The 17178-nt window shown below is 35.4% G+C and overlaps 1 protein-coding gene across 2 annotated transcripts in view; it reads left to right on the plus strand.

Annotated features, from left to right (window-relative positions):
* Window positions 1–17178, plus strand: part of fstl4 (follistatin-like 4) — a 177435-nt gene that overhangs the window by 96258 nt on the left and 63999 nt on the right. For both annotated transcript variants that reach the window (XM_088603912.1, XM_088603913.1), the window contains exons 5-6: window positions 9242–9432; window positions 10857–10977. In XM_088603912.1, coding sequence (XP_088460038.1) covers window positions 9242–9432; window positions 10857–10977 — 312 coding nt within the window. The remainder of the gene's footprint in view (window positions 1–9241; window positions 9433–10856; window positions 10978–17178) is intronic.

Genomic DNA, 17178 nt, shown 5'->3' on the forward strand with positions numbered 1-17178 from the left:
AGGTAAATGTTGGAACAAGAGGATCAACATCATCTTTTGTAGTTTGCATGCTGTGTTTTGATTTAAGTTCATTCTGTTGGAGAGGTCATTTTCACTAGACCAAGGTGAAAGAAGCTGTATAGCAGCTGAATAGTTTTTTCTTTAACTGGAGCCAATTTTTTTCTGACAGCTTTAGTCTAGCTTTTCTGCTTGATGGAGCACTAAAATCTTCACATTTAGGGGTCTTAAGTAATGCTGCCAAACTGATGTTCTTTGCCACTTGTATCATTTGCATCAGCATTATACAACTCAAATCATGTGAAACCTTGTTTCAAAATAGTGCTGTACAAATGTTTCTTTTTATGAAATGCTCTGAATCTCATCTCAGTCGAAAAGTGTCAACATTTCAAATCTTTTTTCTGAATTTACGAGGTGTTTCAGCAAACCTTGCTCAGTGAACAATCTAATACATGTTCTCACATTTGTAAACTGAAGTTTTTTTAAAAGAAGTCTTAAGGGTATTATTTTGCACTAACTATATATGAGCAATGGGGATTTCAACAGGAGCATCTTCACTACATTGTCAATAACTACCATATAACTGTACCTTCTCATTTACAGTACCCCAAGACATTAAGTCCAGTCTGAGTTATCTTCCACATAGAGACACCATAAGGTGATTCATTTTAAATAACAATGTACAGAAGCTGACTAAAAATAAGACTACACAAAGGTTGTACCAATTCCTATTTATTGAACAATGGACCCTGCTACATATACTGTACAAATCAACGAATATGTTGTTATAAACAGTACATAGTATGTTCAAACAAACCAATTTCTGGCATATTAAAATCCAAGATAAGTAAATTAAATTGTACTTATTAATTTTATTAATATTGGTCTTTAGTTTAAGAACTTTTTAATTACTGTAATCTTGACAAAAAATCATATGTGAATTGTATTGGTTTTATTAATGCTTCAATATTCCTTGAAGGATAATTTGAAAATAATGTGTAGGCTAGATTTGAATGTTCCTGGCCAGAATGAGTAAATTCAGCCACAGAAATACAGAAAAGCACAGCATTCGTGCAGAAACAAATCACATACAGGGCCTTGCAGAAGTATTCAGACACTTGCATAGTTTTCACATTTTGTTGCTTTAAAACTTGTAGTGAAAACTAGAACAAAAAATTCACCTTTCAGTAGGATAATGACCTTGCTACACTGGAGAGGCTTAAGAATGAAAGTCAATGCACCTTGAGTTGCCCAGTCAAAGGCTTGACTTGACTTCTGTTAATAATCTGTGAAAACCTTGAAAAGTGCTTTTCATAAGATATCCTCAGTTTATAGCTCAAGCAGATTTGCTCACGTCTGAAGGATCTTGAACACATCTAACTAGAAGAATGGGAGAAAGCTCCAAGCCAGTGTGCAAATATGGTAATAAAACAATATGCTCCTATTGCTGCTGCTAAAGATGCTTCTGTCACGCCCGACATTCCTCTCCTAGAGGGTGCTCCGCTACTCCTGTCATTAGTCCCGTGATTGTTTCTACTGTATGTTCCCCAGGTGTACCCTGTTTTGTGTACTGCTATTTAAAGACTAGCTCCTCCAGTACTCAGGGCTCAACATTAGGGTAAGGATGTTGTGAGGCCCGCCTAGCACCAGGATACCCTATGTCCGTTTCCTGAGGGCGTAGGCCTCATCCCCGACACCTCCCGTTTCCTGAGCCCGGGGTCTGGAGGATCTCACCCGTCATCCTAGGACCTCCATGTTTTGCATGTGTTCGGGTTTTCCCCCATCCCGGGGATTTTAACCTTGTCGCGTCCCAGGATGGATTAATTGTTGATGGACTCCTGGACTGTGCCCTGACCTGCCTTTGGACCTTTGGACTTTCTTTGTCTCCCCCGTTCACTGTCTCACGGACTGTCACTATTATTTTGTGCATTATTAAACCCCTGTGTGTTTTCCCATACCACGCCTCCTGTTTCCTCCAGCTCTTACTGCATCACATAGGGTCTACTACAAGACCCGACACAGACTTCAGACCGTGGTCGTAACAGGTTCCACTGAATATTACAGATCTGAATATTTATAGTATACAATCAACATTTTAGTTTCTTTGTTTGTTTTAACCCTTCCCTTTCTGGGAAACTGCTCTAAAGTGTCCTCTGGTTTTCCTTTAAAAAGTTCTTCTTCATCATCTAGTTGTGGCTGCAGGTTCTGCTCTCTGTGGCTTGTAAAAAAGTATCTGCAGTATCTTACTTTGAACTTTTAATATTCTTCAAAAACAATTTTAAGTCTAATAAAACACCAATCTATCACTAAGTAAATTAGGAATGATGATTGCCATGGCTACTTAAGGATTCTGGTCTTGCACTCCAATAGTTTGTGTAAGCTAACTTTTGAGAAAAGAAACACTGCAACTTCTGAATACTGTTTTACTGGACTATCAAGTGTCCAACATATATAAATGTAGACAGGGTAGATTGATTTTTAAGGTATAAATGAATTCAAAACATGGGACACAGCATCTATCACCTAATGAAAAATTGAGTATGCACTGTATACCATATGTGACATGAATTGCTGAGCTATTTTTAGAGACAGACTGCCAACAATAATACTTAATGTATGACACAATAACACCCACAACCCTTAAGTAAAAACAAACCTCTAAATTTCACTTGGAGACTATTAAAAAAAAAAACTTTAATTTTTCATACTTTGCAGACCTCAATTGGGTAATAAAAAGAATTCATTCTTTAACTTAAAAAATGCAATTTACAACTATCACCAACTATATATATTATTAAATATGATATACAGTATTCTGTTGCAGTTCAGGCAGTTTTTCAATATGAAATAGAACATTATTGTCAGCAGCCTTTTTCATCACAATATATGGTGTGAAGGGAGCAGTATTTACAGTACAAAATGACATACACATAAAACCATGCTATGTATTCACCTGCATAATGAAAATGAAAACCAAAACGTGCATTTTTACTACTTTCAAAAACAGACAACTCTACATTTTTTCTTAGTTCACTACATTTTACAGGTGTTATTTGATCATCGTTTTAAAATAAAATAATTTATGCACAAAAACAATGTTTACAGATCTTTATATAAGTCATAATTTGAGTATGTTCAGGTGGGTAACTGCGTCACCATGTGTAGGCTGCAAAGGAACAAGCCTTTCTTTTCTTTTCAGCTTGGAATAAACCTATTACCTGTATAATATAATCAATGTGAAACTTAATGATCAATTTTCCTTTGAAATTAAGGTATACATTTCTTAAAATAGATTGTATGTGCAAAATGGGATTATGCACAGTCTATAACCATAGCCATAGTAACCAGACTTGTATTCGTACCACTTTTTGAAGTCTCAAGTCAAGGTTTGAGTCCTCATGGTGATGTGTCAACCCTAAAGCCTCTACCATACAGATATGGGGAAATTTAAAACAAGTTTTATTATGTTTTATTTTTAGAAGGTGTTGTGACTGAAACTCTGAATACAAAAATAGATTCGGTATTTTCACATTATGCAAATTAGTACTTTAAATTATTCAATTTTTATTTATTTCCGTTAACTTTTACCTAAGTAAAAAAAAACTGTCGATGAAAATAGTGCACTGCTCAGAAAACTAATAAAAACATGAGATGATACAACTATGTGCAAAAGTATTTTATTCTCAACTTGTAAAAGTTGACATTCACATTGTATTGTTTTCATTGCCTGTAAACGAATAAGCATTTACTGTTTCTTTTTGTCATTTAATTTATTGATGAACTGTATAGTTTGTGGATGGATGAAAATTCTTGAGACTGCATGCTGAATAAAAAACTGTGAAACCTACTCATCTTTAAAGAGTATCTTTAATGAAATGTTGTAACAAGAAAATAATATTTCATGTAAATATTCCTTTTGGTCGTGTTTTCTCATTTTGAGGGTCTAACACAAGCATATCAACTTGCAATAGCTGAGCTAAACCTTTTATTTTAAGAACATTTAATTTGTCTGAACTCTAATTCTTATTTGAAACCGCTTGCTTTATGACTATGTATTTTTTGGTAACCTCAGCTTTATGACTGGCTATGTTTGAAATATAATGAGTTTCGTCAACAAGTGTTGTGTTATTCCAATAAAAGTGCAGTATGTTCATTCTATGATACAAATGCAAGTGAGATGATGGAGGGTAATTATGGTGTATGTGCCTGCTTCTGACAGCCAACTTGAGTGAGGAGGGGAGAATTAAAAAGTGCTGTCAGCATTCAGTATTTTTCAGATGTACATTTGTTTCATTTTTTTCCAGTGTAGTGTTTATACCCTCTATATATGCATTTATTTGAGACGTTTGTGTCTGCCTGTGTAGAACTTATATTAATAGAATTTTTAATACCTTACAAAGTTAATACCAAACTGCCGAGAAGTATAAAAATAGAGTTGGTACTGTAACTGCAGAAAACAAAGAAATATGTTCAAATAATGAAAAATAATTAATAATTCACAACTTACCATCCTGAAAACAAATGTCAGTACTTTAAGCCAAATAAGTAGAAACAATGCCACATTGGTAGCCAGCAGAGAACTGCAGTGATAACAGTGATTCATTGGAGAATCAAACGCTTCCACTTAGTTTCAATGAGTGAATGTTAGTGACTTCATGGGTGAATGATACCTCAAAACCAAGGATCTTAATGTTTTTTTAAGTAATTTTTTGTTATCAAGTTTCAAGTCATGTCTGGAGTCCTAACAGCCAAGACCCAAGTCAAGTCTGTAGTCCATTTGTTCATGTCAAGTCTGAAGTGAAAACAATAGAGACTGGGGTCATAGATCAGCAGCTCTTTTAAAAACATACCCAAAGTAAACACTAAAATGGTTGAATTGCTCGTAGAATTTAGTAGTATGCAAATCCAGAACATTAAAGCCAGATTTGTCCCCAGTTCTTTTAATGAAAAAGTCTCAAATATTTTCCATTTTCCTTCAGATTGATTACAGAGCCCCCTAGGTTTAGCACTGCATGGAAGGATTCAGTAGTAAATAATTAGGAAAGATCTTATGTAACCTGACTTTTCATAACGTTTGCATTCTATGCATGTTTTTTCAATAATTATCCCTGTGGGCAGCAATATATTGAAAACATTTTTTTATTTGAAAACAGAGACAAGTCTGTGATGGTAATAGGGAACACAGAATTTCAAATAAAGAACATATGATAGGAAATTTAAAAGGCAGGCTGTGCCATCTTATTACACATATCACTGTACATGTGATTTTTCCTGAATTCATGTCAAGTGCCTTCATGTAAGCGTCTTTTCAAGACTGCAGTACTTTCACTTGAATAATGCAATTTCTGTCGCATATAGCCAGACTTCAGTAGATTGGGACCCTGTGCATGGCACCACTGATATCGGTGGTTCAGTGTCGAAACAGGAGGCAAAGACGTGGTCGTGGACAAAGCAAGGAGGTAAAAAGCAGGGAAAGTTCCGAGATCGAAGGTACAAGACAGTTGACAGAGTCGTAGTCGAGGATTGGTGCTTGGGTCTAAAGCCAGGAAGGTAGTTGGTACTAAATCGGGAGGCAAAGCCATTGTCGAGGAAGAGCAATGAGTTGATAAGCCAGGAGAGTCATAATCTTCAAAGTTGGGCTGGAAACGTACAAGTACAGAGCTCAGGGAGGAGACCTCAGTCGTGAACGAGGAAAAGAAGACAACTGAGGGTTTAAATAGTACTGAGTAGATTGGTGCGTGAACGTTAAGGTAGAGAAGTGCTCGTGGGAATGTAAGAGCACTTGCATGCCTGTGTGCGATTCGTGACAATTTCTGTATATGACAACATCCAACAGCAATTAAGAAATAAATTGCTTATTGCTTATGCTCCCTATATTAGTTATTCCATGCCAGTGATTTCTCACAACTGCGAATATTTTCATCAAAGGTGAATCTTCTTGATGAATATTACCTATAAAAATATTTACAGTTATGGATAGAAATATGCCAATGAATATTTTCCAGATGCAGGAAGGACTTTCTGGCCTGAGAAATTGTCCTGCCTGATTTGTCTCGCTGTTACCAACTCAATGGCCTCCATCCAAGGCAGTAATGGCTTGGATGCAAACCATTACACAAGGTGTAACTTCTGTATCATTCAGTCCCGACCCCTGCTTCCAATTAAAAGTCAAGTTTTCAATGATTTGTTTTCTTGTGTAACAGAATAATTCAAAGTTAAGTGCTGTGCAAATTCCAATTTTTATTTTATATTATTATATTGAGCTTAACAGGTAAAATTTAAGATCCATCTTTAAACATACTGTACCCAAGGGACATACATGCTAACTGTACTCCACAGCCTCAGATTTTGAATGAATGCTCCTTTTGAAGCAGATGTGTTGAACTTCAAAAGCCATTATGCACTCTTTCCAGGGGAAAATATTAAAACGGATTTAGCCAAGACCTTGCCTTAATTGCCAGCTGCAATTTATTGAGGAATGGCGTATGTGCATGAGGATATGAGACCTTTCAAGAAGAAGAGATAATTGAAGGAACCAGATTAATGATGTGTCATATCAACTTAGCCTGAATCACCATTGACCTTTCTCATAGAACATAGGTTTGATAGATGTAGTTCATTACCAAGTTTTGACTTGAAAATAGAATTCTGCTCCATGCTGTATGGCAGGGCTTATCAATAATTTATCAGCCATAGAATGCAAAAAGACCTAGTGCAATGTAGGGATCTGATGCCATGCTCAAGGTAATAATTGAATAGTGTCACAGACTATGATAGTGGTATATGGAATAGAAAACGATTAAATTACTGTAAAGTTATTTGCCATACAACACAGCAGAAAGGGGGGGTACCTTACCTCCCTAGAGTGGTGTTAACAAGTTAACCAGTCTGTAAGTGTCATGCTGAGCCTCAAAAGCAGCTACTGAAAAGCTCTGCACAATTTACTCATTAAGCAACCCAGCGGCATTGTTGATGTGAACCTATTTGACAAAGCCACGGTGCAACATAATAAAGAGATAACACCTTTTTACATTACACCAGGTACTTAAACTACCCTCACTTTATACCTTAATGAATGGAAGAGGATGCATTTCAGACAGGTAAATGGTAAGAACTGTGTTGTAGCACTGTTTGACAGCTATGGCCTTATAAGGAACAATAAGCTGTTCAATAAGGAACAATGACCCCAGTCACTGGGGATATTGGGAAAGATATGCTAAATTAAAATCCTCTTGATACTGAAGTTTTAGAAGATTAAATAAGTTCTTTCTCCCTTTTTTTCTATTTAGTTATTGAACCTTTGTTTGTTTTTTACATCAAACTGACTTGCAATCTTTTTTTAAACAATTTGACTTTCTTTTTAATACCCTTTTATATTATTTCTCGTTTAAATGCCATGAACCTTTTGTTTATAACAAACTGCTCAAATCAAATCATGATCCTGGATGTATGTTGGAAATGTTATACTGTAAGTTGTGCATAGCACACAGTGCTGTAGGAGATGCTGTCCGTTGGGTAAGACATTAAACTAAGGAACAGGCTGCTTGCCCATTAACGATAACATGCAAAATGACTGCTGCGTTTCAGTTTTACATTTCAGTTGATGAAGGGAATCTCCACCAAGACAGAAAGTGCTTGGAATCCTTTAGGATCTAGCACTTTGGGTTTCTTGAGGAATGCTTGAGAGTCAAATGTGCTGTTCAAAATGCAATTAATTATGATGAAATAATACTATTCCATAATGGCTTCAGAATGGCTTAGTATTTCTGTATACTTACAATTGGATTAAATTTAGGTGACATAGTGGCAGAGTTACAGTACAGTAGATTCTGAGCAGGGGTATCTACTGAATGGACTTCAGGTAAAAGTACTTCAGTTTCCTCTCATCTCCCAGTTGGCATTTTGGTAGGTTAACTGGCCATGTTAAATTTCCCATCTCATGAAGAGTGGTAGAGAATTTTCCATACTTTTTAACCTGTACCTACTGTATATTCCCAGTCCCAACACAGTTGACACTAAGAAGTGAAAAAGGTGAAAAAGAAAAAAATGTATTTCAAACCTTTATTTTAATAATAATACTTTCCATTACCTGCTTGTGGACCTTCCTATTCAGTCACTGCAGTTGAAAATTCCTCAGCTGTTGCAGCCCTGTCTTAGATAAAGGCAAATACAAACATAAAAAAATGTTTAATTAATTAGCATTATTGCTATATCTGATATTATTTAGTATTATGTTTTCATGTTACCTGTGGTTTTGTTTTAATTTGTGTGTCCCTGTGTCTACTATGTGTGGTTAATCTGGGTGGTATATTGGCCGTTGATAGGTTTTGCTGAACCTTGTGGTCAAGAGGTTTCTTCTTGGTGAACGGGTGTGTGTGTGTGCAAAGCTGTGTCTTCTGCTTGCAGCTTTCCAGTCATTGGGTCGTTCCAGTTGAGTTGCTCAGGTCTGAAACCTTTGTATAAATACACCACATAAAACAAACATTTAAATCCCTTACCTTTTTTATTAATTACTAAACCCTCACAGTGACTGTTCATACAACAATGTATTTTTCTGAGTTGCCTCTAAAGGTTTGGCTTTTTAAATATTTTGCAAGTGCAGATCAGTAAAAAGAAGCTAGATATTATTTGTCATCTTCAAAACAATGAAAAGGCTCGGCATTCTAATAGGCATCTGGCGTTAAAACTGTGGTAGTGTCCGAGAGGTGAAGATGTTATAACATATACATTCCTTATAATTCCTCTTGTCATAGTGTTGATTCTTGAATTACAAATAGGCCAAAGATTCTGTAACTCAGTTTTTGCTGAAAAAGTCAAGTATTATCCTGTTTATTGAAATAGGTTCTGATTCATTAAAAAATTTCCCTTTACATGCAAACATGTTTTAGTGAATTCACAAATAATAAACATATTTATTTTTAATCCAGTGCTTATGTGATTCATAAAGTAAACTGTATATTTGAATAATTGGAATTTAGACAACACTGCACCTTTGAAATATATTATACACTTGCCTTTCTGTTTTTCCTAACTGTTTCTCTTTTGCCAAGCTTACCAAGTTTTCATATCATATGGAATTAGATAAAAGATTGGTTGACAAAATGTGAATGTTAGACTTTCACAAAAAAGCAGAGGGTAAGAGATTAATAATACAATTAACTTATTTGAAGTCAAATGATACTGGTTTATGTCAATGCTTTGAAAATAATTTGAAAGCTTACAGTATGTTCCCCTTTTTCTGTAGGTGACACCTGTACAATGGCAGAATACAACAGGCTAAAGAACATGCTTCTAGATCTTCAGTCGAGAAGCTTCAAGCAAGGCAGAAATGTCCAAGAAAATCGCATGTCCCGACGGAGATTTCTAGTGCAGAAGATGTTTAAATACTTGGATATCAACAACGATGGGCACCTAAGCAGCGATGAGCTTGCTCAGGTGGGCTTATTGTTCTAATAAAAATTGGATTGCAGTGTATTTTAGTGTCCCATTCAAAGTGTAAATTGCATATAGCACTGACAAAGCCTTTGAGAAAATAGTTTGTTCTGAGGGGAATGGAGAACACAGACCAAAAAAGAAAACAGAAGATGATTTAAAATAATGTAAAAGAAGAATGTATGTATAATATTACTTACAGTACAAAGTACAGTATACTTTGGTTCTTATACAGGTTCCAGTTTTGACCTCCTTGGCAAATACAGATAGCAAATAAAATAATATGCAAATATTATTAGCTTAGGTGGGTAGCTGCATCAGCATGCTTAGTCTTCAAAGGAACAAGTAATAGGTTTATTCCATGCTGAAAAGAGAAGAGAGGTCCCAGGGTTTTGGCTGTGAAGCCTTCTTCAGGTGACAGCCACCTGAAGAAGGCTTCACAGCTGAAAGGTTGTGATTTCTCTCTTCTCTTTTCAGCATGGAATAAACATAATAATTGTTCCTTTATTATTAGCTTAGTTCATATATGCTTTTATCCAAAGTGACTTACATTTCATCAGCAGGGTAGTATAAATATTACCACAGGATTTTTATAAACCTGCAGGACAATTGGGTAAGAACATATTCAAAATACACAATATGAACCATGTCCACTAGTAATAGGGCACATGTAACTTATTCGGTAATAAAAGGCTTGAACAACATACTTAAGAATACGGGATAACTAAAAATATATCAGTGCAGTCCTGGACGAGAGAGACTGCAAATGCTGCAATAAATTGTAAATACTTAATACTGACACCTTGATTGTTGCAGTGTCTGGTATCCTATAATATATACGGTCATACAATACATTTAATATTAAGAACTGGTCCCGGTGGTGTCCATGAATGTTCAGACACTTGTTTGGAGTGCAGGTTGAGCTGTGTGATCTAGACATTGCTAGTTCAAGATCAACACCTGCTCTCCTGTCAGTCACTGTGGACTGTACAGTGTGTGAACTGACAAATGGCTTTGCACAGGACTGTGTCAGAGGAGAATTTCTGCATTTATAAAAGAATAGAGACCAAGAAAGGGTTGGGAAGGTTAAGTTGGCTATGGTCTAATAAGAAGAAAGATAAGATAATATCCGGGTCTTGTACACTGACACAAACTGCATTGCAAGTAGGAATTACAAGAATAAATGTGTGTCATTCCATAAGGTTGCCTGAACTAAGCAGCTTTATAGATCTGTAACACACACATACTGTATACTCAAAGTCAAAGGGAAGCCTCAAATAAGTCCTTCTTTGACTCGAGAGATGTATAAATATTGAAATCTTTTTAAATGTTTCATTCAGAGGCATTTGATATTAAGAGACAACTTTTGTTTATTTTAGAAGTAGTTTAACAATCCTTTAATGCTTTAATATGACATTTCTTTGTAGATCTCTATGAAAGATCACTTAGATGATGACCTTCTGGAATGCACAATGCAGGACCTGCTCAGATACGATGATTACAACAATGATGGTCATCTGACACTTCAAGAATTTTACACTGCATTCCGTAAGTCAAAATAAGTTTTTTATGTATTTTCATTTTTAATAAAAGTAATATATGGATTCATTACTGTATATGTTTTGTCTGAAAAATAAAATGCAGTGCTTTGCTTTTGTATAGTAGGTTTTATGTATCTAAAACCTGTTTATACAGTATGTATAGTACAGTACATATAAGAGGACGCACTTCATCCACCAATGAAGCTCAACACCAACCTTCAAAGAAGCAAAGGAGAAGTGAGAAATTACTACAACAATTATTATAAATAGGAAATTTCAATAGGCCAGATTGAGCAAGACTGAAGTGGAATTTAGCCAGGACCCTGGCCCTTAGCCAGCCTCTCTGTTATTATGAACAGTTCCATGGGATCTTTAATGACCACAGGTATTCAGGCGTTCAGTTTTAACATCACATCTGAAGGTCGACATCTCCTACAGCACAGTGGCTCCTATCTCTGTACTGAGGCATTGGTCTGGAATTTCTAACACCACTTTCAGCTGCTGGTTTTACTTAGAGGACTTCCATCCCTGTACAGACCAGAGCTTGCCCTCTTTAGCCTTTGAGATCTGATGAGATTAGTGTACAAGGTGTATAGCTTCTAGGGGTTAGTACTTGTATTGTAATGTGTTTGTTGTCAGGACCATGAAAAGATGAGTCAAGAGTCTGTACAAGTATAAAATAGTATTTTATATTGTTGTAGAAGTTCTTACTATATCATAAGTCACTGTATGAGTCTGCATGAAAAGCGTGCTGTTTCACAGATCTTTAGGAGAGCAATATTAATGACATGTCCTGTTTCATATCACCTACAAAAGTGAGACTCTATAAATGAATGTGACAAGTATCTCACTGTGTCATCATAGATCCATGTTTACAAAAGAAACTAATTTGAGACTATGCAAAAAAAAAGTATATTACTTTTTATCTGTATTTTGTCTTTGTATATTAATATGACTGTAAACAAGTTTTACTATGTGTTACCTCTGAACATAGTTCACTATGACAGTGGTGACAGTGGACATGAACATAAATTTAATCAATGACCACTGTGCTGGCCTGATGAAAAGTGAATACACCATCAGCTGGACACTTTGCAATACAGACCATTTTCATCAGCCTGTAAAAAGAGCATCAAGGGTAGGAATAATGTAAATACTGATGTACCATAGGTGTGTCACCCAAAATTTTTAAAAAGAGTAATTAAAGCAGAAAATGCTTAACATTTCTCCACAGCTTTTTAGCACTATTTCTAGAGCCAAAGCAACAAAGCAAAGCCAAGCAAAATTCCCCAGAATACTTAAAATGCCTAATGAAAAAAACAGCATGATGCTTTCACCCTATAATTTCTCGATTTAGAATGTTAATGATAATGTTGAACCACTAAACACAATTTTTTTTCCACATCCCCTGACGTTTGTCACTAAAAAAGCTAGAATGTATTTTAAAAAATCAGACCTGTGATCTATTCCCATTAGTTCAGTAACTGCTTCTGGGCAGCCACGGAATGGCTTCTGGGCCATTGCACTGATGTATACTACAGACATTAAAATAAAAAGACCTTTTAAAATATCTTCATTAGCTAAGTGGATTTTGGATTTCCTTTTTTAACATTTTGAAACTAATTCTGTAGGTGAGGAAATTGGGATCCTTTGCTGTTTGGACCATTAAATCATGTCCATAATCTCTTCCATAAATTATACCCATGAATCTTTCACATACTGTATGACATTAATCTCTCGATAAAGAAATAATTCTCAAATTGCCATCCTGACTGAAAATATACATAAAAGTTGTTAAAAGCCATAATGCCTGTAAAACAAGTCATTAGCAATGCCAAGCAACCACTTTGAAAGTTTTACTGCTTGAGTAAAAAAAAAACATAAAAAATGGGACCATTAAACCTCACTAGTCATTAACTGTGGTAACGACCGATTTTAGTAGTATTATTGTTGTCATTATACAATTATTTTCCTGTTATCGTCCAGATGGTACACAGTATCTGTTTCAGAGTTTTTCGTACTCAAGCCCCACCAGAATATTTAGCATTTTAACATTTGGAAGATATTCTTTACAAAAACTCTTCATTGAATGATGTTCAAGGTTAACAATACAGGTGAAGTACAGCTGTTATTTGCCCTTCACTTTCCTTCAAGAGAAGGATATTAAAATGCAAAAATACTAAATATTCAAAAATCTGAGGCTAGAGTTTTGAAAGTGTGTTTTCACTCAGTTTTGGAAATCATACTCAATACATTTAATATAAAATCTCATTTCATAACCAAATAAAGTTAAATATAAACAATTAGTTGGTCTTCTTGTGTGCCATGAGAACCATACAGTATACTCCTCAGCTCAATGAAATGCAAACAAATTCATTTGAGGTGTATCTGTGGAGATCGCTCAGCTGTTGTAGTGCTCTGTAATGTGATCTGATTAGTTTAATACATACACAATTACTTTCATTCTTTTTTAAATTTTTTATAGATGCATTGTCTGAAATTAAATCTTTGCAGTTATTATTTTTCCTCATTGCTTATTGTTTTGCACTTATCCAGGATTCTTTTTCAACAGAATGTATTTCATTATCTCTCAGAAATAATGGTGCTGTACAGTATTTATCAATTTAGTGCCTAGAAATTTAAATACTATATTTTCCTTGCATCCATCCATTTTCTAATTCCCGTATCAAATATAGGGCTGTGGGGGGGTGGGTGCCTATCCCGGCAAGCTTCAGGCGCAAGGCAGGATACAGCCTGGATGGGACACCAGTCCATCACAGGGCACGCACAAACACATAAGCACACACATTCACACCAGGGCTAATTTTTGTCTTTGGACTGTGGGAGGATACTGGAGCAAAAACCCATACAAACATTGAGAGAATGTACAAATTCAATGCAGATAGCACAGCTGGTCTGGAACTGAACCGAGGGTCCCCAAACAGCAATACTAACCATGGCACCATTGGACCACCATGCCACCTTAAATCTTTTTCATAATGAAAATATTTCTTTATCGTTTTACTTGCATTCAGATAGGTAATTTGCAGAACTGCTACAATCAAACATACAGCATTTGAGGTTATTTTGATACCTCTAGCATATTTTTAAATAGTGTTTGTAAAACAAATCTTCATAGTTCAAAGGCACATATGAAAATGAATTGGTTTAAACCCTTGAAAATAAGATGTTTAGGTTTGTATTGCATGTAACTGTAATTACCATTCACTGTAATTAATTGCATAATTATTAGCTACAGTATACAATTAATTGAATTCATTTGCCATTAAAGACCTCCGGATACTGCAAAGCACACTAAACTAAAATAGATTAGCGTAATCATCATTGTGAAATGCTAACAATTTTTAATGCAGACCCTATAGTTGTACAGTGATAAATTTGTAATGACAATGAAGTACAAGCTGGCTAATTGAAATTAACCTTATATGGCAATTCCCAGGATACGTTCAATAGTTTCAGCTTTGCGTCCTAGCAAAAGTTTTTTTTTTTTCGCTAAGTGAAGTAGGGGAAGATAACAGTTCAGGTCTTATTTCTTCAGAGACTAAGATGGTGCAAACTTTCTTTAGCAGTCTTACTGCCAATTTTTCCCCAGTCTTGGATGGTAATCCATCATTCTCAATTTATTGAGTAACTCAATCAGTCTTTTTTTTTTTTTGCAGGTGTATCTGTGTAACAAGAGTCTGATACACAAAACAGCTGTGTGAGAAATGTTTAAGTCATAGAGCAGAGCTGTGGCAGAGCCACAGGACAGGGCATTGTTGACTGCAGTTTACCCAGACTCATTATGGATTCGAGCCATGAGCTTCAGCCGAGGGATGAACATTAAATTCCAGCTAGATAGCTGCAGCATGCAGGCCCTTGTCGGGGAGGAAGCTGGATGAGTGATAACGTTGTGCAGTTGAACAGTTTTGCAGGCTGAATCTATTTGTTTTTCATTGCTCCTGCTAATAGCAGGATTATGAGGCACCAGCAAGCCTCACTGACAGTTGGAGTCAGCAGATCTGCTTAATTAATCAAGGAGGTGAAAGAAAAGAGGGGGGGAGTAATGTAATTGGCCAGTAAGTTCATCCAGCAGAGACTATGTCCAAATGTGCTGAGGGAGAGAGATTGTGGTCAATGTCTTGCAGTGCGTCTGAAGGTCAGTGGAAATCCACATGCCAGTCCTTGTCTTTTCTTGATGTATATTCTCAGTGGGGGCAAATTATACAGGCTGAGAGAAGAGTATGGTTATCAGAAGGAGATCACAGCTCTCTTAGGGATGTAAATTATAACATTAGCATGGGACAGTCAATTGAGGCCAAAAAAAGATAAGGATGATTTTCTTATCTTTCTTTAAAGCAACAGCCTTTTGTGAAGTTTTAAATGAGCTGTAAGAGAATGAAAGTAAGACCACCGGTGTTTTCTTTCATTTTGAAGTGGGATTTCCTGGTCATATTTTAAGAAGATGTGCGCTAGAAAAAAAAATCATTATTAAATTGCCTTCATCATGGAAAGGGGAGATTAAAAGATGAATGCTTCTCACTTCACACTGAGTTAAATTTCACCTCCTTGATGTTATTGTAAGGAGAAAAACAACACCTCATAATTCTGTTTAGGGAAGAAATTTTGTTTAACACTATTTTTTCAAGCACTACTTAACTAAAATATTTACATTTTTAATTAACCTATGCCCTGATATTTTGCATGTATCTGAAAATGTTCATTATAATACTATTATAATTATAATACTTTGTTTTAATAAAAATGTTTTGATATTTTGGTACTGATCATGTTAACAAAACTTAGTTATTGCACATGCTAATAGGGTATGCTTTTATTTTAGCATTCTGTCAAACTTAAGATCAACTTCCTGTCACACAATTGCAAACGTATGCACCTGTTTATCTACTATCTTTATGTTGCAGTTTGGTGGAAAATCACTCATCACTCATTTCTCTTAGTGGAAGTCAAGGTATTTTTGCCTCTTTAAAGCTCTTTCATTCTTCCCTGTGTATTTAGTACCTGTTTCTCAACATGCTGGTCAAACCACAATTAATGTTTTTTAAACAATATTGTATTGAGACAACTATAATACATTACCATGGCAAACATTCCCATTCTTATAATTATCATATACACTTTACAAGGCACGTCTGCTTTTGATATTGTTACAAATGGCTGTGTCAAGAAATTTGGTGAATAAGCTGAAAATTACAGAGCGGATAAGTCAGTAAATAAAATAAATGATCATAACACTCACCTTGTAAAGATTTCACCAAGAATGTGCCTGAGCAGTCCTTTGTTCTCTGGCACAGTTTTGTTGAAGAGTAATAATTCAGGCAATTGAGACAGTTCACTATACACAGCAAAAACATACAACACACAAGTTTCTCTAATTAGAGTACAAGTTTACAGACAGGCACTCCAGAGGCCTGAAGGCCAGAATAAGAGACAACCTGCCTTCAAAACTAAATAGAATACAACCTGCAGTTAAATCTCTCTCTCTGTAAATCCAGATGTCCAGATGTCACAAAATAAGTGAGAACCTATCTCCCTATTTTAAAATGTAAAAAAGGCCAAGAGATTTTTCACTTTTTAAGTCCTCTAAAAACTACAGAATAGCAAACTCTCTTAGCAAGATTCAGATACTTAGCTCCAGTTGGATGATCTCAAACAAGGACATCTCGCCTTGCACACGTTTTATGTTCTTCCCTTTTTGTTTCCCTGTTCTATCTTACTGTATATGTGATATAATCTGATTTTTTATATGATTTATTTCTGGATTGTTGATCAACACTCAATGACTTACCCAGAACTTAAATAAGGTAAATCAAGGTCAACTTTATGATAGGTTTGAACACTGAATCTGGATTCCCTACATCTCAGCAAACATCACCTTCGCCATAAAACCAGAAATATTTACACAGCCAAGTGTTACCCAGTTTATCTTGATTCTTAGAGACACTTCATACAGTAGTTACCTATAGCTGTAACGATACTGAAAATAATTTTTTCATGGTTTTGAAAATTTTGAAAAGTTTGGTTTGTACATTTATAACTCTAAACAGAAATACATACTGTAAACAGTATATTAAGGTTTTTGGGATGAAAGTTAAATACACAAGAAATATATATATATATAATTATATATTATATATGTCACACCTGAAGAAGGCTCCACGGCCGAAACGTTGTGTTTTCTCTTTTC

This window comes from Lepisosteus platostomus, chromosome 13 (assembly GCF_059453375.1).
Source record: "Lepisosteus platostomus isolate fLepPlt1 chromosome 13, fLepPlt1.hap1, whole genome shotgun sequence".
Lineage (NCBI taxonomy): Eukaryota > Metazoa > Chordata > Actinopteri > Semionotiformes > Lepisosteidae > Lepisosteus > Lepisosteus platostomus.